Here is a 14,425-nt window from a genome sequence, read left to right as displayed (position 1 = left end):
GAGAATTTTTGCAATATAGTGAGTGCTGCAATTTTTTTTTCTTATAAGTATTTGCAAGGATATGTTTATTTCATTGCTGAGCACCATAATATTGTTACATGTGCTGAAGGAATTCAGTTAAATAGAGGACCATTAGTTTAAAGGCATGAGACTGCTGCTTGGATCTGGTGCAGTTCACTTTTTTTTTTCTTCTATTGGGTGCATATGTAAGCAGAACACCGCATAAAGATCCCAGCAAAGAGCAAACTGATGAACGGCAAACTAGGGCACACAAATCACCACATTAACAGGCGGAGCTATTTATCTGAAGTATTGCGGTATATATTGCAGAAAAAAAACGGAGGTGCTTGCATGAAAAAACATGAATATTTCAATGTGAAATGAAAAAAGAAGAAATATGCAGCACTCACCATTAAAGCTGAAAAACTGTGCATCTTTATTTCACATGAATTCCATCAACAGATATGTGGACATGCAGGACGTTAGAGGAATGCTAGGAGAGGGAGGTGCAGACACCTCCCTCCGCTAGCATTCCTCTAACATCCTGCATGTCCCCATATCTGTTGATGGAATTCATGTGAAATAAAGACGTAGTTTTTCAGCTTTTATTGGTGAGTGCTGCATATTTCTTCTTTTTCATTTCACATTAGATCACCGCATAAAGCCCCGCCCACAGGTCACACACAACCCTGCCCACCGCCCCGCCCCGGAGCACGAGAATCTCATTAACTGAAAATTACAAATAATGATTAATAACAATCACAAGATGGATTTGTTTTTACCTGTTGAGAAACAGACAGGCGGTTAATAAAAAACAAATTACCAGGGAGTTCACAATGAAAATTGCAAACGATCATTTAGTATTGTACATTTCCATAAGCAACAGCTCATATTGTTTTTGCTTCTTGTGTTGTTTTTTTTAGGTATGCCTTTAATATACTGGTTTTCACGTAGAATGACACTTTGGGGAACCATTTCTTTCAATCTGGCAGTTTTTATTAACCTAATCATAGCCTTTTTCTACCCCTATGTAGAGGGGACTTCAATGGGTAAGATATGTATATATATTTATTTATATAAAGCTCAATAGTGCATTTGCTACAGCAAGCTTTTTCTGTCCCACAACAGTATACATATGCAGCAAGGGGTAAAGTATCCTCTGTGGTAGCAGCACCCTTTTGCTATTTCCATAGGAACATAGAAAATGTACACCAGTCTGTATGCAGCAATGATTGACAGACTTCTTTATATAAGTGTGAAAGCAGACATAGCTGAGATAAAGTAGACTGAAGACCCCACAATAAGCAGAGATTTAAATGAATAAAACACAGGTTGAACTGACTCTTTTCTCACTAAACTATACGGTACATCTTTCTGCTCCACTCCCTTCTCTGTACCATGGTGCCTCGGGATAAGGCTGTATTTAAGGGGCTTTCCCGTAAATATCAGTTATAACCTGTCTAAAGGATTAATGATAAATGCATGATCTCTGGCCATCTGGCTGCCTAGACCCCCTTGATCACTAAGACAGGGGGCTTAAAGTCTCCTGTATGAAAGAAGCAGTAATAAGCCTGTGTTACTACCATTCCGGTGACTAGATCAGCGGTTGCACATGTTCACTATTTCCTCATTTACACAGATGACTTTGGAATCCCTGTTCTCATGATCAATGGTACCGCAAGACCCACAGTAATCATACATGTATCATCTATGCTGGTGTACAATGGGGGAAATAAGTATTTGATCTCTTGCTATTTTTGTAAGTTTGCCCACTGGCAAAGACATGAACAGTCTATAATTTTCCCACTGGCAAAGACATGAACAGTCTATAATTTTAAAGGTTGGTTAATTTTAACATTGAGCGATAGAATATCAAAAATAAAATCCTGAAAATTACATTGCATAAATTAGAAATAAGTATGTGATCCCCTACCAACCATTAAAAGTTCTGGCTCCTACAGAGCAGTTAGACTCTCCTAATCAACTCGATACCTGCATTAAAGGCAGCTGTCTTACATAGTCACCTCTATAAAAGAATCCTGTCCACAGACTCAATCAGTCAGACTCTAACCTCTACAACATGGAAAAGACCAAAGAGCTATATAAGGATGTCAGGGACAAGATCATACACCTGCACAAAGCTGGAATGGGCTACAAAACCATAAGTAAGACGCTGGGTGAGAAGGAGACAACTGTTGGTGCAATAGTAAGAAAATGGAAGAAATACAAAATGACCGTCAATCGACATCGATCTGGGGCACCATGCAAAATCTCACTTTGTGGGATATCCTTGATCATAAGGAAGGTGAGAGATCAGCCTAAAACTACACGGGGAAACTTGTTAATGATCTCAAGGCAGCTGGAACCACAGTCACAAAGAAAACCATTGGTAACACATTGCACCGTAAAGGTTTACAATCCTGCAGTGCACGCAAGGTCCCCCTGCTCAAGAAGGCACATGTGCAGGCCCGTCTGAAGTTTGCCATTGAACACCTGGATGATTCTGTGAGTAATTGGGAGAAGGTGCTGTGGTCAGATGAGACAAAAATTGAGCTCTTTGGCATTAACTCAACTTGCCGTGTTTGGAGGAAGAGAAATACTGCCTATGACCCAAAGAACACCATCCCCACTGTCAAGCATGGCAGTGGAAACATTATGTTTTGGGGGTGATTCTCTGCTAAAGGCACAGGACTACTTCACCGCATCAATGGAAGAATGGATGGAGCCATGTACCGTAAAATCCTGAGTGACAACCTCCTTCCCTCTGCCATGACATTAAAAATGTGTCACGGCTGGGTCTTCCAGCAAGACAGCAACAAGGAGTAGCTCAAAAAGAAGCACATTAAGATCATGGAGTGGCCTAGCCAGTCTCGATACCTTAATCCATAGAAATCTTATGGAGGGAGTTGAAGCTCCGAGTTGCCAAGCGACAGCCTCAAAATTTTAATTATTTAGATATGATCTGCAAAGAGGAGTGGACCAAAATTCATCCTGACATGTGCGCAAACCTTATCATTAACTACAAAAAACATTTTACAGCTGTGCTTGCCAGCAAGGGTTTTGCCACCAAGTATTAAGTCTTGTTTGCCAGAGGGATCAAATACTTATTTCTCACTGCAAAATGCAAATAAATTTATATAATTTATGCAATGTGATTTTCTGGATTTTATTTTTGATATTCTCTAAATGTTAAAATTAACCTACCCTTAAAATTATAGTCTGTTCATGTCTCTGTCAGTGGGCAAACTTACAAAATCAGCAAGGGATCAAATACTTATTTCCCCCACTGTATGCCTATTCATTTCTTAATATACCTCTGTAGTGATTGGATAGCGATGCACAGTTCACAGTAACTCTCCTGTTGGTCTAGATTACTGAAGAAATCAATGATGACATATCTACTGGGCAAAGCTGGTATTTGCCTTCTGACCGCAGCACTGACATACATGTACATCATTTTGCGCTAAGGAGTTAAATGATCACACACAGTAAAATATTTTCCTTTGTGCCTCCTAATTATCTTCCCTTTATTAATATTATTAATAATAATAATAATAATAATAATAATAATAAAATATATACTCTCTTTATTCCAACCTCATGATGAGACGTGACTTTGGGCTCTCTTGGCCTGTGAGGTCAGCCTCTCATAGCAGTTGTTGCAAATTACATTATTGCATGAGACTCTGACATCCTATGCGTTGTCTGCTACAGTGCCTTGCGAAAGTATTCGGCCCCCTGGAACTTTTCAACCTTTTCCTACATATCATGCTTCAAACATAAAGATACCAAATGTAAATTTTTGGTGAAGAATCAACAATAAGTGGGACACAATTGTGAAGTTGAACGAAATTTATTGGTTATTTTAAATTTTTGTGGAAATTGAAAAAAATGAAAAGTGGGGCGGGCAATATTATTCGGCCCCGTTACTTTCAGCGCAGCAAACTCACTCCAGAAGTTCATTGTGGATCTTTGAATGATCCAATGTTGTTCTAAATGACTAATGATGATAAATATAATCCACCTGTGTGTATTCAAGTCTCCGTATAAATGCACCTGCTCTGTGATAGTCTCAGGGTTCTGTTTGAAGCACAGAGAGCATCATGAAGACCAAGGAACACAACAGGCAGGTCCATGATACTGTTGTGGAGAAGTTTAAAGCTGGATTTGGATACAAAATGATTTCCAAAACTTTAAACATCCCAAGGAGCACTGTGCAAGCGATCATATTGACATGGAAGGAGTATCATACCACTGCAAATCTACCAAGACCCGGACGTCTCTAAACTTTCATCTCAAACAAGGAGAAGACTGATCAGAGATGCAGCCAAGAGGCCCATGATCACTCTGGATGAACTGCTGAGATCTACAGCTGAGGTGGGACAGTCTGTCCATAGGACAACAAATCTGGCCTTTATGGAAGAGTGGCAAGAAGAAAGCCATTTCTCAAAGATATCCATAAAAAGTGTTGTTTAAAGTTTGCAATAAGCCACCTGGGAGACACACCAAACATGTGGAAGAAGGTTCTCTGGTCAGATGAAACCAAAGTCAAACTTTTTGGCAATTTTGTCAAACGATAGGCAACACAGCTCATCACCCTGAACACACCATCCCTACTGCCAAACATGGTGGTGGCAGCATCATGGTTTGGGCCTGCTTTTCTTCAGCAGGGACAGGGAAGATGGTTAAAATTGATGAAAAGATGGATGGAGCCAAATACAGGACCATTCTTGAAGAAAACCTGTTGGAGTCTGCAAAAGACCTGAGACTGGGACAGAGATTTGTCTTCCAACAAAACAATGATCCCAAACATAAAGCAAAATCTACAATGGAATGGTTCACAAATAAAGGTATCCAGGTGTTAGAATGGCCAAGTCAAAGTCCAGACCTGAATCCAATTGAGAATCTGTGGAAAGAGCTGAAAACTGCTGTTCACAAAATGATCTCCATCAAACCTCACTGAGCTCGAGCTGTTTGCCAAGGAAGAATGGGCAAGAATTTCAGTCTCTCGATGTACAAAACTGATAGAGACATGCCCAAAGCGACTTGCAGCTGTAATCACAGTAAAAGGTGGCGCAACAAAGTATTAAGTTAAAGGGGCCGAATAATATTGCACGCCCCACTTTTCAGTTTTTGAATTTCCACAAAAATTTAAAATAACCAATAAATTTCGTTCAACTTCACAATTGTGTCCCACTTGTTGTTGATTCTTCACCAAAAATTTACATTTGGTATCTTTATGTTTGAAGCATGATATGTGGGAAAAGGTTGAAAAGTTACAGGGGGCCGAATACTTTCGCCAGGCACTGTAGGTCACAGCACTAATGTGGTCTGTATGTCTATAAGATAGCGAATAAATGTATATAGTTCAAATGACACCACATTGTGGCAAAGGTTTAGTGTCTCATAACCGCATGGGATGCTTCTCTGGAATAGGAGCTCTGGATAATTGCTTTAATAGGAAGCTACATAGTGATTGCTTAGCTTCCTGTTTCCTCCCTGCATTGATCATAGGAAGAAGTGTGCAGTTTTGATTGGACAAGCACGCAGTTCTCCTCAAGATTGGGTAGAGAACTTATTGCATGATCACTAGAGAAATCTTCAGCAACAATGTGGGCACCTTAAAGGAAAAGTGATATCAACCCTTTAGCATTAAAGAGGTTGTCCAGTGAAACCATGTTATCACCTACCCACAATATAGGTAATAACGTGTTGATCAGTGGCAGTCTGACTGCTGGGACCCACACCGAATTGGGGTATGGATAACTTGTATCCCCATAAGAATGGAACGACAGCGTGCATGCTTCATTTACCAATCAATTCATTCCGTATGGGGCTGCAGAGTGCTGTGCTCAGCCTTTTCCTGTAGACCCATAGAGAATGAATGAAGCAGCAGTCCTCCAGCCCATTTTGTAATGGAGATAAAAGTGACCCATCTGAGATGCAAATTCCTCAATCTGCCAATTGGTGCCCGTCTGGCAGTGGGACACTGACCAGTCAGCAAGTTCAGTTATCCTCTGTATAGGTTATAACTTCTTTTCACTGGACAGTACCTTCAATATTTAATGTTTGCCTCTGCTTACAATGAAGGTTGTAAGCATTTAAGATACACTCCCATCAAGTACAGAGTACCATATAATATTACAATTGCAATATACTAAGGGGATAAAGTTTGAATGGGAGTGCTTTTTTAACTCCTTCACAACATATGGCATTTATTTGTCATATGTTGTTTCCCGACACATGATAGCTGATTTAATCAGCCATCATGTACCTTTAATAGCTGTGGACGTCACCTGTTAACCTGTTAAATTTTACTGTCAATCTCTTATAGCCGGATTTGACATGCGCTGACAGGGGAGCACATCATTCCACGCTCCCATTTGCGCACCCATAACGTTATCGCGGGGCACCAATGATTTGTCATGAGAGCCGGGGGTCTGCCGATGCCAACTCATTACGATCCCCCTGTGAACGCCGGAGACCATGATTTCTGCAATACATAGGAGTGCTGAAGCACTGGAATGTGCAACACAAGCAAGTGGACTATTGCAGCGTCAAGACTCCTAAGGGGACTTTTAAATAAAGTATAAAGTTTAAAAAAAATTTTTTAAAAAGATGAAAAGGTAAAAAGAAATAAAAATGTTCAAATCAACCCCTTTCTGCTCCATTTGAAAATAAAACAAAAGAAATTAAAAATACACATATTTGGCATTGCTGCTTTTAGAAATGTCCAATCTATCAAAATCTACTATGTCATCGTCTAATTCTGTCTGTCTGTAACGGAAATCCCGCCGCGACCAATCAGCTACAGGTGCAGTCCGGCCGCGAATTGGCGCGGAATCTGAACTATGCACGCCACCGCTACCGTCGGGAGATCTGCGGCGCTGGCCGCTGATCTCCCTACGGTCCCCCGATGAAACCTGAAAGATAAGAAAAAAGAGTTAGATTATACTCACCCCGGCGTTTGGTCCGGTCCGATGGGTGTTGCCGTCCCGTCCGGCGCCTTCCATCTTCATACGATGACATCCTCCTCCTTGCTTCTCCCTAGTCTCCTGCGCACGTGTACTTTATCGGCCCTGTTGAGGGTAGAGCAAAGTACTGCAGTGTGCAGACGCCGGACCTCTCTGACCTTTCCCAGCGCCTGCGCACTGCAGTACTTTTCTCTACCCTCAAAGCAAGGAGGAGGAAATCATCGTATGAAGATGGGAGGCGCCGGACCAGACCGCGACACCCACCGCCCCCCGGTGAGTATAATCTAACGTGTTTTTCTTATTTTACAGGTTTCATCGGGGGCTTATCTACAGCATTACAGAATGCTGTAGATAAGCCCCTGATGGCGGTGGCCCCAGCTTATGGGACAAAAATGGGGTGACAGATTACATACATATTCTAGAATACCCGATGCGTTAGAATCGGGCCACCATCTAGTATTAAATAAATTAATCTGATCGGTAAACAGCATATCAAGAAAAAAAAAAAATCCAGAATTTTGTTTTATTGCAATAAGATGCGATAAAAATATTTTATATATCCCAAAATTGTATCAATAAAAACGACATCGCAGAGTGCAAAAAAATAATCAGCCCCATATCCCAAAAATGAAAATGTTACGGGTCTTGGAAAATGGCGACAAAAGCAAAAAAAAATGTTTTCATACAAATTTCTGAATTTTTGTTCACCACTTCACATCTACGTACTCACACTGACCTGGAGAATCATACTGTCAGGTTAGTTTTATCATTTAGCGAACAGGGTAAATAAAAGACCCCAAAAAATTATTGTGGAATTAGACTTTTTTTTTGCAATTTCACTGAACTTGGAATTGTTTTCTCCCATTTTCTAGTACATTATATGGTAAATCAGTGGAGGCATTCAAAATTACAACTCGTCCCACAAAAACCAATCTGTCATACGGCTATATTGATGGAAAAATAATAAAGTTATGCCTCTTGGAAGAAGGTGAAGAAAAAACAGAAAATGGCCTGGGAATGAAGGGGTTAATGTTTGTCTATTTCTTGATCATATGACTGTAATATCTCAGCTTGAAGAAATAAAGTAAATCTCCGTTTGTTTTTTTTTGCATCCTAGGAGTATTGGATTCCCCACTTATATCTCTTCTCTTCTGGGCCATGGTTTGCTTCTCAGTTATGTCCCTTTTCACAAAGCGTTATGGTCTTCGACCCCTTATTGTGGCATTGATCTTGCGTTCGGTGTATTACCTTGGGATCGGTCCAACACTGTACCTGCTTGGAGGGCTGAATGTAAGGCTTTATGTGCTTTATACTTGTGAAGATGCATGTAAATGAGTGCTACCTCGTTTTATAAGTGGATTACACGCCATCATTGCAGAAAGCCAGGAAAATTTTGGAGTAAACAATAAACTTTGTTCTGTCTTTCTACCTTCAAATTAAGGGCTAGAAGGCACGTCAGCGAGTAATGCCAGTCAGACAGCAGCGATTTAAGCTGGGTATAGTTGTACTATTCCATATTATGTATGGGCACTGAGTTCTGAGGAGTGCAGAAAGACATTCATCAGTAGCTACATGTGTTATCTTGTAGCATTCAGGCAACACTATCTAGTCATGTCAGTAAAAACCTAAACAAGTCACCAACTATTCTTGCTAAAGGAGTCTGAGAGTTCAGAAGTTGGCATAAATAACCTTAAGTGCATTTGTAATGTATTTTCTGGCATTTTTCTAGGATGTCTTAGGGCCCCGTCACACATAGCGACTCACCAGCGATCCCGACGAAATCAACTTGTCAGGATCGCTGGTGAGACGCTACATGATCGCTGGTGTGCTGTCAAACAGGCAGCGCGCGGCGTCGCTGTGTATGTTAGTTACCAGCGCACTGATGCAGGGAGCTGGTAACTAAGCTACACATCGGGTTTCTAAGCGGCGTGCGTCACTTAGAAACCCGATGTGTACCTTGGTTACCAGCTCCCTGCATCAGTGCGCTGGTAAGTAAGGTACACATCGGGTTTCTAAGTACCGCGCGGTGCTTAGAAACCCTGCGGTTACCTTAGCTGATCGCTGGTCTCCCGCCTGTCACATGCAGTGATGCATGCTGGCCAGCGGGAGACCAGTGATCAAAAAATGTCCTGGCTATTCCAGGACGATCAGCGATAATCGCCAGGGGGGCCGGTCGCTGGTCAGTGTCACACACAGCGATCTCACTGATGAGATCGCTATTGCGTCACAAAACTTGTGACTCAGCAGCGATCTCGCTAGCGAGATCGCTATGTGTGACGGGGGCTGTAGGTTAGGGACACACAGCGTTTATGTCCATTGTCAGGAGCTAGATATATGTCCGACAATGACCAGTCGGGGGAGATACAGTACCGTGCAAAAGTTATTTTTATCAATTTAAGATGACCTGTCATTTGCTCAGAAATGTAGCTAAATAGATAAATGAGCCTCCGTTTTGCACTGCATTTGTCATTTGCAGAGATATTCACATTTATTGCTTTTGGAGCAGATCATTTGAAATCTCTGCCTGTGAGAGCATGCACTTTCACCTCTGACAGACACCGTCAATCACAGGCCAGGAGTCTACCAGTCTAGGAGGTATATAACTCAATTTTTTTTAGCAAGTTAGGCCTCTTTCACACTTCAGTTTTTTGCATCAGTCAAAATCCGCCAAAAGGACGGATGGCGGATCCGTTTTAGTACTGATGACGAGAGAGAGAGATTTTTTTGGTCCGGCACCCAGAAATAATTTGGGGTTAAATCAGTGTCTGGAGGATCCGCCAGAGGAAAAAACGTTGCAAGCTCAGTGAAATCTTTGAGGATGGTGACGGACAGCAACTTTTGGTGGATCCACAAAAAAAACCGATGCAACGGACAGCAATCCGTCACAATCCGCCAATAATGTAAGTCAATGGGGAAAAAAACGGATCCTCAAAAGAAAATTGCGGATCCGTTTTTTTCAAAACCTGGCGGATTGTGACTGATTGTAAAAAACTGAAGTGTGAAAGAGGCCTTACAGGTCCTATTTAACCGAATGCTAAGTTGATTAACAAAAAAGAAAGTCAAATCAATATTTGGTCTTCAAAACAGCATCAATTTTTCTCGGTATACTAGCACAGTTTTATAATGACCTCTGCAGAGAGGTTGTATCATACATCTTGGAGAACTAACCACAGATCTAAAGGTGTAGGCTTGCTCAAATCCTTCTGTTTCTTCATTTAATCCTACACAGACTCGATAATGTTAAGATCAGGACTCTGTGGAGCCATTTAGTCACTTCCAGGATTTTCTCTTCTTCTTTATGCTGATGATAGTTCTTAATGCTGTTTGTGGTCATTGTCCCACTGTAGTCCAAATTTGGAGCCAATTAGATGCATTCCTGATGTTATGGCATTATGGATTAAGTATCTGCCTGTATTTCTCAATATTGAGGACAACACTATTCATGTTTAAACCACCACTATATTTGCTTACAACTTGCAAAGAACCCGTTTCAGTGTACCCTACAAACATCCATTGTTGTAGGGCTCTCTATCTCTTTGTCAAACAAACTAAACTGCCGCGTTACAGTCAAATAGTTCAGATTTTGACTCCTCAGTCCAGAGCACGTGCTGACATTTTTCAGCACAACAGTTCCTATGTTATTATGTATACTTGAGCCAGTTAGCCTTGTTTCCATGTCAAAGGTCTGGCTTTTTCTCCTCAATTTTTCCAGGAAGACAACTACATAGATTAACTGAAAAGGGGACAACCCCTTTAATAACTGTGTTACAACCTACACAATAATATGATGATCATTATCATGTGTTTGGTATAATTGGTTAGTTAAACACCTGACAATCCTATAAAATCCCTGACTTTGTGCAAGTATACCTGGAAGAATGGATGCTGTTTCTAAGGTTATGGGCAGTCACACCAAATATTAATTTTATATAGATTTCTCTTTTGTTCATTCTCTTGCCAATTGTTAATTGATAACTATAAACTATCAAAACTTGTTTTTTAAAGCATTTTTACTTTGCAGCAGTTTTCCATGCCTGCTTAAAACTTCTGCACAGTACAGTATATCTCATGTTATACATGTTTTTGAAACAGAATAGGAAAGTGCATTGTGCTGTGTATTCCAATACAATTAAATAAACTGTCTGCAGACGCACATCTGCCAAATGGAAGAGGAAAGAAAATACTTTTGGCTCGAGTGGGAATCTATAAGAATCTGAAAGTATAAAATGAGAAAAGCTCCTGAAGCAGTGTGCGCTTAGCCCAAGTCTGATTGGAAATTCTGATATCCTTGGGACTTTCAGGGAGTTCTAAGGATATCATCCACCGAGGTGCGGTGAATACAGGAAAAGGATTCTGTTACTTGGTCATGTAGATAGCATTAGTTGTTTGGATTCTGTAGTGCCATCCTCACAACTGATTGTATTTATTATGTGACGAAGCATCAGTGCTATTTGTGCATCTTTTTCCTAGTATATAACCCCTTCTGCATGTGAAATAAGTCTTGTACATTTTCTCCTGGTCATACCTTTTTTCTCTATTCTCAACAGCTGACGAACAAAATAGTTTTTGTTGTTAGTTTTGTGGGTAATCGAGGAACCTTTATCCGTGGCTATAAGGCCATGATAATGGATATGGAGTTTCTCTATCATGTCGCATACATTATTACTAGTTTCCTGGGAATCTTCGCTCATGAACTGTTTTATAGCATCTTGGTAAGTGACTTTTGATCTACATACAACCATTGCTCTTTTATTTGCTTAAGCTTTATGATCTACATACAAACATGGCAATTCTATTGCTGAAACCCTATGATCTACATACAAACATGGCTATTAGCTATTGTTCCACTAACAAAATACATTTTAATTAAGATTTTGGAATAATAATAAGTTCTACAATTGGATTGGTTAAAAAAGTGTCCCTGTGCTGAGATAATCTTATAAATGTGCAACTGCTATGTAACTGTCTTAGACTTCCTCCCCTTTCCATGTGCTGTGGTATGTGCCGATCATGAGAACTGGAGCAGAGCTGCATGATGGGACACAGATATTACACAGTACATAGCAGGGACACATTTATTACATTATCTCTGCACAGGAATATTTTAAACACATCCAATTGTGAAACATTACTATTCCTAGATTTGTTGATTAAAATGTACTTTATTTAAAGAACAATCCCTGTAAGTTATAATTGCTTAGGCTATATATTCCAGACCTGTTCCTGAACAATGAAGCATATGTGTGTTGCTCCTGATCTAGCAATGCATAGTGAGGTTTAATCAGTTTAATACCAGCGCTGCAGCACAGATCAGCAAATAGCCTGTACAGCTGTTTTCCTTCACTGTAGAACTCTGCTTTTTCCTGTAAATACTTTTCTATTAAGCAATCCTACTCTACTATTCAAAAACCTAGTAATGTTGCCTTTGGGACTTCATAAAGCAGCTGAAAGAATCAAAGTCATTAAAAGAGAGCTGCACAAGGATGCCGAGCAGGAAAACACATTAAAGTCAACTTCAAGATTAGAGAATAAGTTCTATTGTGTTTTGTTTGATTTTCAATTTGTTGCTATTTTAATATGACTTAACTTCATCCTAATTTCTTTCCTTGTAAGCTTTTTGACCTGATATATCGTGAAGAGACGCTATTTAATGTAATAAAGAGTGTGACACGAAATGGCCGCTCGATTCTCCTCACTGCCTTGCTTGCCCTGATCCTGGTCTACCTCTTCTCCATTGTGGGCTTCCTCTTCTTGAAAGATGACTTCATTATGGAAGTGGATCGGCTTCCCCAGGGTAGGCAGTAGAGGAAATAGTATTTCTGTAGTGCAGAAATAAAGCCATAGTATGTGATTAGTATTTTACCATTGATTTTTTTACCAGTCAATCTAAATGCTTTATTCTTGAAAGTTGTTTTTATGCATTATAAATGACTGCATATTAGTCTGATGAACTATAAAACGGAAGTAGTTCAATTGTCCTGTTTCTCCACAGCTCCCCCCACTACGGCTCACTCAATGGGATCCAGCTCGTTTGCAGAATACTGCGGGAAGGACCAAGCTGACTGCACTTCTGAGGTTACAGTGCTTGATAACACTGAAGGTGAATAGACGGGAATGGTGATCGGTTGTATCTGCTATAAATGTGTTATTGCATACTTTGTATTGGCTCAACAATCACGATTACATTACACTTGCAATATACCTCAATGTCTTTCCTTTCAGCCTCTTAGTAATTTTCCCTAGACACATTGGAAACTATTTATTTAATGGCGTGTGCATTCTCCCTAACTGCAAACTGTGTAGAACATTGTACACTTGTAAAGTAAAATGTGAAAGTAACATGTTCCTTACCGAAACTGGCGATATATTGTGCCGAAGTAGCAATACGTATTTTCTAGTTATAACATTGCATCCATTTACTCAGATCAGTACTGTTTTTTATCATCAAAATCATGTGTATTTTCGGTTGTAGAAAGGGACATGATGAGATCTCTGTTGAATAGACAAGCGCTGTAAGCATAGTAAAATGTCACTTTTAACCCCTAAGGACGAAGCTAATTTTCATTTTTATGTCTGAAAATTTCCTGAACTGTCTGCTTGGTGTCATTGTGGTTGCTGCTGGCATTTCTTGTTAACCTGTGCAGATATAAAATAGTGAGCCACTGAAAAATGGTCAGGTCAATTCTTTTAACCGCTCCACTTCTTTGGAAATGTGAAGTGGTTAAAAGAAGCATTTGCTTAAACTTTTTTCCATTTTTCGTTAATGACAACAAAAGGACTTGCCCATACAATCTTTTGATTAGTCACACTTTCATATTGAATTGTATTATACTGTCCTATAAAACTTCATCATAGCATATTAGGAGGGGGTCATTGGTAAACCCCCCGCTGCCTTTGCAACCCATAAACATCCAATGATTGTCAAATGTTAGATGCTGATTTCACTGTGCCATCTGAAGTGCTAAATAGGATGTTCAATCCATACAATAGTTACGTTGCGATCATTGAGAAGGTCATACAAAATTTGCAACAAATGGAAGCATCATCCTGTTGTCATTTTCACAAAGATGGCCTTTGCAGCATAGAAATATAAAATATAATATCTGTGACTTACCAAAGTTTGGTACTTTTTTATGTACTGATTTACTAATATATTGCCATTTTCATATTCTACAATGAAAATCTGCTTTTTTACAAACAAAACTAACCGCTTATGTAAATTTACATTTGATATATATTTTTTTCATCTATATTTAAATCTTTTTAGATGAAGATGATGACACGGAGAGAGCCTGTGATACACTGCTCATGTGCATTCTAACCGTTCTTAATCATGGGTTGCGGAATGGAGGAGGTGTGGGAGACATTTTGAGAAAACCTTCTAAAGAAGTAAGAAATACAGAATTCTTTATAAATAGAGGGAATACTTTACGTACTTATCTTTATTCCTT

At 39.8% G+C, this 14,425-nt stretch overlaps 1 protein-coding gene across 1 annotated transcript in view; it reads left to right on the top strand.

The window, feature by feature from the left end:
• The window catches only part of ITPR3 (inositol 1,4,5-trisphosphate receptor type 3), a 580,258-nt gene that overhangs the window by 508,313 nt on the left and 57,520 nt on the right, over positions 1 to 14,425 (top strand). The window contains exons 49-54 of the mRNA XM_073575604.1: positions 924 to 1,049; positions 8,092 to 8,264; positions 11,522 to 11,686; positions 12,588 to 12,768; positions 12,967 to 13,074; positions 14,242 to 14,363. Coding sequence (XP_073431705.1) covers positions 924 to 1,049; positions 8,092 to 8,264; positions 11,522 to 11,686; positions 12,588 to 12,768; positions 12,967 to 13,074; positions 14,242 to 14,363 — 875 coding nt within the window. The remainder of the gene's footprint in view (positions 1 to 923; positions 1,050 to 8,091; positions 8,265 to 11,521; positions 11,687 to 12,587; positions 12,769 to 12,966; positions 13,075 to 14,241; positions 14,364 to 14,425) is intronic.

This window comes from Dendrobates tinctorius, unplaced genomic scaffold (genome assembly GCF_039654945.1).
Source record: "Dendrobates tinctorius isolate UK_male_01 unplaced genomic scaffold, ASM3965494v1 ptg000045l, whole genome shotgun sequence".
NCBI classification, from domain to species: Eukaryota; Metazoa; Chordata; class Amphibia; order Anura; family Dendrobatidae; genus Dendrobates; species Dendrobates tinctorius.
Note: the sequence above shows the minus strand (reverse complement) of the source record. Positions and strands in the feature narration are given on the sequence as shown.